The 8,960-nt window shown below is 41.3% G+C and overlaps 1 protein-coding gene across 1 annotated transcript; it reads right to left on the bottom strand.

Annotated features, from left to right (window-relative positions):
* Positions 1-37: 37 nt before the first annotated feature.
* Positions 38-5,624, bottom strand: batf (basic leucine zipper transcription factor, ATF-like). The gene is made up of 3 exons (XM_004541877.5): positions 5,375-5,624; positions 4,281-4,382; positions 38-1,329 (listed from the first exon to the last, which is right to left on the bottom strand). Exons 1-3 carry the CDS (start codon positions 5,435-5,437, stop codon positions 1,123-1,125), a joined length of 372 nt encoding a protein of 123 aa, XP_004541934.1. The 5' UTR covers positions 5,438-5,624; the 3' UTR covers positions 38-1,122.
* Positions 5,625-8,960: the final 3,336 nt, after the last annotated feature.

The following is an 8,960-nucleotide window of genomic DNA, read 5'->3' as shown; positions in this document are numbered from 1 at the left end:
GTATCTTAGTAGTGTGTGAACTATAAAACATGCTGGTAATCATCACTTTTATTGCAGTTGTTTACTCTAAAAGCATTGCAGATAACATCATTTATTTTGGGCAGGCAGTTATGAAATAACTGGCTGAGAGGTGACACGAGAGGCTCAGCTGTGCTCCAGGACACACACTCACACACACACACTCACAAAGTTTTTAAAAAGTAAAGTTATACAGGGAAGGTTTCAAAATACTATGTTCTCCTTAATATAAGCTACTTTAATCGTGCATCTCATTCTGGTAAACAGTGCCATCTAGGGACCTCCAGGATGCTGTCACAAGCTCCTGTGACACCACAGCACCACTGGTGGTGTCACACACTCTGCTGTCGTAAAGAAAAAAGAGGTCACAGTGATCATCCTAAAAGGCATTACATTTAATAAATAGATCAGCTGGCTCTTCTCACATATCAGCTTTATCAACAGAAGTCAAGACCTTTTGAACGCCAGGTTCCAATTCTTCATCATCAACAATTGCTTCTTTTTTTTTGGTACACAGTCTGAAAAACCTCTTTTCTTAGGATCTTGACTTTACATTCTCTTTGTCCACAATCAAATCTGTCAAAAGGTCCTGAGAATTAGCAATCAACAGTAACACACTAAAACAGTGAACAACACAAAAAACAAAACGAAAAAACAAAAACAAAACAAGGTGGGTGAGATGATAAAGGTGGCTCTCCTTCACACTAAAAGTATGCAATTTACAAAAATATCGCCTGAGTCACTTCAACATTTATATACTAGGTTGGTTCTTCACTCTGTGTAAACATGGACTGGCTGATAATTCTACTCAATGAGCCATTTAAGTTCACAGATAGATTACTGATAATAAATCAGAAAAGCAGAGAGACGAGCAGAAGCGAAATAAATAATTACAGTTTGGCTGCCGTGTGTGGCAGACACGTTGGTCTGTCTTGTTACTCTGTGATCAGGTTTTTAACACTGATTGAAATATCTCCAGTCAGTCTCTCTCCATTGAGGTCAGTCGTCTGTTTCGCAGTACATCTTCAGTAGTCAGTTGGGAGGGGGAGGGGGTTAGCGCTGGTAGTGTGGTACAGCGATTTGCTGGCGGTGGTGCAGTGCCAGTCAAAAGTTTGGATACACCCCAAACTTTTGGCTGGTGCTGTAGCTGCTGTGATGAGGAGGATAGAGGAGGTCCGGGGTCTGAGGAGCCAGGCCGGTGCACAGAGGTTCGTGGCTGCTCAGCACAGACGACAGATACTTGGCCTCCTCTGTCAGCTGCTTCACCTCCTTCCTCAGGGCGGCATTTTCCTTCTCCAGGTTCTCACTCTCCTGGAAACACGAAGGGAGGGGATGTTAGAGCAGAGCTGCTTTATTTACTATAAAAGTGCGTGCTTTTTGTGTGAGGTTAAGTTGGACAGCATAAAGGTGATGGTCTTTACTACTTGTTCATGAAAAAGCCACAACCACATATCCTGCTTCCGCGCTGGTGTTTTTGCAAGTTTTAGTGCACGGTATATTTTAACCCCAAACATTTCAAAAGGATAATGCAGGCCATTTTTAATAGTCCATGTATGAATGTGCTGGATGGTTTGTCTACCATTCGATGTAGAACAGAAGAGCGCAACAGCTTTGCAGAATCATTGTCCACAGTGGATGGCCTGACTTTAAATCTAAGCCACGATTAGATTGTCATTAAACTGACATACTTTCATACATGCTCAGTTTAGGGAAATTGAATAAGCTTATTGATTCCCTTAGGCCAAGGGTGTCAAACCCAAGGCCCAAGGGCCAGAATCGGCCCAGCAAAGACTGCAATCCGGCCCACTGGACAGCTTTGGAAAATGTTAAGGAGGGCATACATTTTTAAACTTTTAATCCTTTTTTTTAATAGGTTTTACACTTTTTTCTGCTTACAAAGACCTCCCCACTGCGACTCAAATTACACCAAAGTAGTTAAATAATAAATAAATAAATGGTAGAAAAGTTCCTGTTTGTCACTGTTTATTGTAGAAATTACAGTTCTTAAAAAAATGTTTTTGAAAATCCAGTCACAAACACAAATATAAATATTGGATAGTCTGGGCAGTGAGCCCAGAACTATTTCTGTAACTTTACACATTTATCACATAGTGTGCTGTTAAAATTACACTTCTTTATCTATATTTAAGATATCTCAGGGATTAAATGTGTAGTTAAATGTCTTCCCACTAACAGAGAGGGTTAAGATCACAGTGATGCCTTACGCCATCATCAGGTCAGAGTTGGAATTTGTTTAATTCTTTTCTTTATGATCAACTTTTATGTTAAGAAATGATGCCTGGATTAAATATGGTGAGTAGTTGAATCATTAAACTATTTCAACCTTTCACAAAGACTGCGAGCACAGTGAAGCAACGAGTCCACAGTTCAAGTAGGAAAACAATTTTATATTATAAAAAATGCTAAAACTGTGGCATCCCTGCCTGTTTCAGTGATCATTTGTAATGGGCCAGTCAGTAAAAGTGTAAAAGTAAAAGCATGTTGTTGCCACTTGAGATAAAGTTGTCTCTGTTTCAGTACTGAAATGAATAGCTTTGGTTACTTAGGAGTTAGTAAAACATGAAATATCTACAACATCTACATTGCTTTGTTCTAAAAGTAGAAATATTGGTGGCAACACTGCAAAAAGGAGAAGGAAAATAGACAAAAATACACATTACCCTGTTACATTGCCCTGCAACTATTGATTGAAACTGTGTGCAACTTGCACCACAGTGTGAAAAGGTACATTTCTGACATTTTTGGGTGCCACATTTTCCAAAACAAGTGGAAAGAAGGTGTCTTTCTAACCGATGATCAGTTTTTAGCAAGTAGAGCAAAAGGTACGTCACTGCTTGATACTTTTTTCTCTCTTTCTTTTCATTCGTTCTTTTTTTTCACCTTTGTGTGGGAATTGTAGGAGAGAAATCTTCCACTTGGTTAATTAAAAGGTCATCTCACCATGGCCAAAAGATCACAAAGCTGAGCTGTGAGTCCTTACTGTCACAGAACCCTTGGGCAAACCCCTGTACTTGCGTCACTTAGCCAAATACGGCCCACTGCTATCAGTGTTTTACAAGAAGTGACTGCCTTTTTCTCCCCTCCTGCCCACGACATGTAGCACTCGAGCTCATTTACAAAGAAGAAAAAAATACTACTGAAGAAACAGGAAATAAGCCACAGTGTCAAAGAGAGGGAAAATTCACCTTCCTGTTTATCTAGCGAGACGATGAAAGTAAAACCACAGGCTATATTCTGTGTGACTGACGGGTTTAAAGAGATTGATAATGTGTACCGTACTTCACAGGAAGGATTCTCACATATTCAAATCAGCTACACTGGATCTACTACAGCCTACGGTGTGGCTTTTTTTGAAGGTCAAAAATCTCTTCTGCTCATCTGATAAAGTTCACTGAAACAGCTGCTCTTGACACATTACTGTGAAAGAGCTCAGTGCCGCACGCATCTTCTTTTCTTGAACGAGGAAGTCACATGGCGAGTGGTTACGTGATCAGTGTTTTGAAATATAGGTTGATGTAAGAAATGACACCTTGTTGAGCTAGTGGAAGTGTTCAATGGGTCACTGGTTGCTTTTAACATAACAGAGCATCCAGCTGCGCATCCAGCAGAAATGTGCTGACTACCCACTCTAACGTTAAAAAGAAAAAGAACTATAAAAGATCAAACAAATAAAGCGGTGAACAAAAGGAGTCGAGCGTGAACGCACTCCTGTCGTCATACACTGTGCTGCAGTCTCTGATGCTCGTTTCTGCTGTGAAAAGGGAGTGATTGCCCACACGTGCTAATTTATTCCTTAAGCTTCTGAAAACACACCGAACAGCGTCCAAGTGTGCAGCCCAACAGAAGCCATGACACATCGCCACATGGTCAGGTAGCATTTTGTAAATATAGTACAAATCCACTCCCAGAGGCTTCAAAGAGCTGCACGGACACTTAGAAAGCGCTGCAGTCTGTTGCAGTACTCAAAATTTCTTTCCATTTGTGCTATGGAGTTACACTGGAGGTTGAACAGTTGGCAGGGCATTGCATAGCAAAAAACACCCCTGATGCTTTCATCATTATTCACAAAGATAGGCTGAATTAGCAGCTCTGACATACAAGGAGTGTTAAGTTTATCCAGTCAATCTGCAGTTATTGATTTGAAACCAGCATGGCAGACTTGTTTTCAGCATGTCCTGCTGAGACATCTGTTCGCGTTGTGTTGCTTTGAGGGTGTTAAGTGTGGTGGAAGGTGTCCTTACCAAGTGAAGGCTGTCAGCTTTTTGAGTTTGCCTCAACCTGCTCTTCTGGGCAGCGATTCGATTCTTCTCGCGGCGCATCACCTTCTTTGGGTCGTCTGAGCTCTGAAACAAAACAGCAGGCCCTCAGTTAGTGTGTTTGTGCAAATGACACAGAGGCCACCAGACGTCTCCTGAGCCTGAAAGAGTGAATCTGCGAGAAGCTCGGTGAATAGTTTGTGCTGGACGCTCTAGCCGGGGTGTGAAAATGATAGTTCAGGGAAGACTTGCCTAACATCACACCTAATGTGCAAGGGCAGGGTCGGGGAGTGGCTGAGTCATCGGTTAGCTATAACGCACACCCTGTTTCATGTCCTGAACACTCGATTTTCTTGGTATCATAATAACTAATCAATTTCAAAATGCTGAGTCGGTTGGACATCAAAGAGATAAGAAATGTAGTATCTAACCTCGTCTGAACGTCTGTTAGCACCTCTCTGAAAATCCCCCAGACAACCAGCGTTGCTCACAGAAATAACTGAATTTAGATGATCAAAGTTATTTCCATGCCTTGTAGCGTTAATACGTCGCTTGAGCGCTCTATTTCCAGAACAGGTTTGAGCAATAGTGAACACTAGAGACTGACACATGTGAAACCAGCCAGCACCGAGGGTAATGGACAGCTTCTCCCATGCACAGAAATGCACAGTACATACTGTATTTAACACGATGTCTGTTCCCAACAGCTCTCAGCTCTCATTCGCAGTTTGAGGACTTGCAAAAACAATGGAGTCCCACTACTTGGGCAAAGTGGTGCTGAGTTTTTTTCTTTTTTTTGCAATTCACAAAAGCCTACACTTGCAGCGAGTCATGCCTCCAGCCCATGTGTGCATGTGAGACACTCTGAGAAACTGTGAAAAGAGCCAGCAGAGACAGGATGGGTGTCTCTAGTGGTGGCCTTGGTTGCTGCCCACAAAAATATGCATGAAAGAATGCAGCCAATCAAAGGTGCGTGTTTAAAACATACCCACACGAGTACATCCAGAGATGTTAAACTAAAATCGCTCCGACAAAACCGGGCACATCCTCGTAAAAGTAAACGAACCATGCACACTTACCTGTCTGCTTCCAGGTGATGGGGACTTGTAACTTGTGTCATTGCTGTCAGAGCCCTGCGCCATAGCCGACTGTAGCGACTGAAACTTTGTGTCTTTGTCCACTTCTGCTTTGTGTTTTTGAGTGTGTGTGATCTGGTGAAGTGTGTGTCTGTCTGTGTGTGTGTGAAAGAGAGAGAGACAGAACGAGAGAGTGAGAGCCTTTGTAGCCGTACGAGCGCTAAGAAGAACTTGGCTTACCACGAGCACTGAGTCGCTTTCTTCCCTCTTTTCTTTTCTTCTCTGTCCCTCCTCCCTCGCTCTCTCTTTCTCTCTCTCTCTCTTACTCTCTTACTCTCTCGCTCGCTCTCTCTCTCTCTCTCTCTCTCTCTGATACTAGCTGTCTACCTAATTAGACGTACTGATGTAGTTTCTGGTAAGTTGCACTAGACTGGAAGTCACATGTCTGTTGGAAAGTTAAGGCGAGCAAGGCAATTGTGTAAAGTCCAAAAAAATAACACAACCAGAGCTTAACTCACTCCTTGAATACATTATCAGTGGATGCTCACAGCCTCACAAATGAATTACCCAGTTTGACAGAACTAAAAACTTGTTTGTTTGGAAGCAGCACAATTGTCAGGTTATCACAAAAATAACACATTAATCTTTACACAAGTGTGATTATGTCTGGGTAGTGGGGATGTGTGTGTTTGTGTGTGTGTGTGTGTGAGGGGGGGGGGGGGGGCGCACATGTGTGTTAAGCTGGCATTATGGGCTTCCTCTTTTTTTCTTTCTTTTTTCTTCTTATTTCTTTTTGTTTAGCTGTCACAGATATGAAGTTTCGACTTAGTCCTCAAGAGACTGCATCCCAAAACTCCACATGGATGACTGGGCTGTGAGTATTTACACATGCTTCATGGTAATTTCCAGAACTGTGCAGCACTTGCTGGCTTGCGGCTCACCAGCTGCGAAATAGGTAAGGTGATGTCAAGTGTACTGGCAATGAGAAATGCCCAAGGGGCTCCCCAATGCCCCACTCAGAATTCTCTCACAGCCTTTTACTCTAAACGAAGATGTTTATGTGCAAAGAGTGGGGGATCTTTGAGAAAATGTACAATTTGAGGAGGGGGAACATACTGGAAGTAATGTTTTTTTACTCACACTATTACTGTAATAGAAAAGAAAAAAAAATCACACACGCTTTTGTTTAAGTGTCCAACGCAATCCATTTAAAACTGAGCTTTTGGCTCATTTAAGGCATGCGGTGCCCTTTACTCGTTAGTCCTTTTCTTGTTTGCCCCCATCACGAGACAGCATTTGGTCGTGCAAGAACAAGATTTTCTTGTGAGAAGAAGGAAAAAAAAAAGGAGGAAAAAAAAGAGAATCAGGACTAAAACAGCTTTGCTTGGCAGAACAGTCCTCCCACACAAAAACATGTTCCACCATCACAGGAATTTTGAAGAGCTTGGGCAAGGGCAGACATTTCTAATACTTGGCATTTAACGCTGTCCAAAAGAGTTGAGGCTGCAAAAGAGAGAGAGAGAAAGAGAGAAAGGAGGAAAGCTGCTTTGTCAAATTAGGCTTAAACCAGGGTGAACACATATTAGTTTAAAGATCGTTTTTCACAGCCCGAACCCTCAACGACCCACTGTTGCTGGGAGTGTAGGGATGCTCAGAACCACCCCCAAATCCCGCCGTATCAATTTTTAAACATTGAGTGAATGATTTAAAAAATGTGTAAAAGCTTTTGAAATATCTTTATAACTGTTGTTTGTATGTCTTGCACTAATTCTGCTGCTCGGTGAGGCTCACAGAAGTAGCAGAAGGCTTGATGGCGCCTGTATTAAACTCAAGCTTTGCACTTGATCACATAACATCCAGTGTGAGTAAGAGTTCGTAAAAAAGAAAAAGAAAGAAAGAAAAGTGACAGCTCGTAAGGACAGTTTTGATGAATTTTAATTACTGCTCTAAACAATACTCCCTCCTCTTCATCGGGACTCCCTTACTTGGAAAAACCCCAGACAGGCCATTTATTTCAAATGCAAACTGCGATACCCTCATTTGTGGTCTACCTTCCTTGGAAATGACCGTGGGAGGTTTCTAATAATCACGAAATACATGTAAGGGATAATTAGGCAAACAACAAACGTGACAAATAACGGTTAAATATTTAATTCAGAATAAAGGCCGATTATGAGTCATTTCAGTGAATGTGTCAAGTCCAGTTTGAGAGAAATATTGCTCTTATTTTCTTGTTCTTTGGCCCACTCTTTCTGAGTTTTACTGTTATGCAGGCGTGAATTGTATCAGCCACTCGTTGTTTACTTACTTAGTAACTTTTTCGACATTTGAAAAGTAAAGGGCTAAAAACAAGTGAGTTTTGTACTGGATTTCTGTTATGTTACAAGGATTTGAGTTTCAAACATATTCCACCTGTTTGCCATGAAAAAATAAAAAAAACATGGCGATAATACTGCATATACTTGAGGCTGTTCTTTGTTTCGAAAAGACTGAACTATGTAATATTGTATTTTTTTGAAGGGGTGGAAGGGTAGGGCAGTTGTTTTAGGTCATTCGAGACATGAGTCAGTCTTATAAATCAAGAACTGCCTAAAAGTTGATGCCCAAATATTGTAATTTTCCATCTGTCATAACTACTGTGCAATACAAGTGAAATCATAAAATGAGGCGATCACTTCCTCCTGCTGGGAACTGACACCAAGGACTGTCAGTCGCTGTTGTTTTAAATGAAAGACGTGTGGACAACAATACTGTCAGTTAAGGTAGGTATTAAAAAAAGAAGAAGAAAAAAATAACAATTTGTTCTTCTATTTCCATCACTGTCACTCATCGTTATTTTTAATTAACTTAATTTGTTGAACAGTTCTTTAACTGGAATCGTCTCACATGGATTTGTTGCAGTACTGATATTTGCGGCTAACCTCCAGGTGGAGGTGGTGTAGGACAGGCAGAGCAGCTTGTTTGTGAGATAAAAGAAAGGCTGATGAAACTCATGAATGATGGAAAATGATGTGTAATGATGGTTTTTGTCGTGTGAGTGGTTTAAAAAGACCGGGTTTTGCTATCTTGCTCAGGCTGACGCTGCTTGTGTGATGTCATCGGCACCCCGCAGAGAAGAAAAAACAAAAGGGTAAAACAGTCGCAACATCCAAGTCATTAATTTGTTTGTGTGCTGATCTCATTGAGAGTCCATGTTTTATTCAAATACAACAAATACAGCTGAAAACGAAATATTTAAAATGAAGCTCAAAGGCCACACCGCGCCCACATAGGAGATTTCAGAGGCTCGCTGGGCTTTTGATGTGTTAAAGGTTTAAAGTGTCCCTCTCCTAACAAATGAGCACAACTGGAAGTTGACATAAATGTCAAACAAGCTGTTTGTCCCTCATGGGAAGATTTCTGGTCAGGTAAAAGTCAGGGAACTTACTTGCGTGCGTGTATGTGTGTGTTATGCCAAGGTATGTGGGTTGTGCCCATGAAGATTATGCCAAATCTTCTCTGTCAGTGGTGTTTAAATGTTATTTATAAGTAACTGTTATTTAGTGGAGTTGAAATGTTGAATGTTCAATGAGTGGTTAAACCCTAAAGG

This window comes from Maylandia zebra, linkage group LG15, assembly GCF_041146795.1.
Source record: "Maylandia zebra isolate NMK-2024a linkage group LG15, Mzebra_GT3a, whole genome shotgun sequence".
Classification (NCBI taxonomy): Eukaryota; Metazoa; Chordata; class Actinopteri; order Cichliformes; family Cichlidae; genus Maylandia; species Maylandia zebra.
Note: the sequence above shows the minus strand (reverse complement) of the source record. Positions and strands in the feature narration are given on the sequence as shown.

Bases quoted from the DNA above. Each gene is read 5' to 3' on its own strand.
- batf (XM_004541877.5), bottom strand. From the start codon at position 5,437: ATGGCGCAGGGCTCTGACAGCAATGACACAAGTTACAAGTCCCCATCA. The intron at 4,383-5,374 runs GTAAGTGTGCAT...GTTTTGTTTCAG, and splicing joins CATCACCTGGAAGCAGACAG to AGCTCAGACGACCCAAAGAA. The intron at 1,330-4,280 runs GTAAGGACACCT...TCGTGTTTCCAG, and splicing joins AAGCTGACAGCCTTCACTTG to GAGAGTGAGAACCTGGAGAA.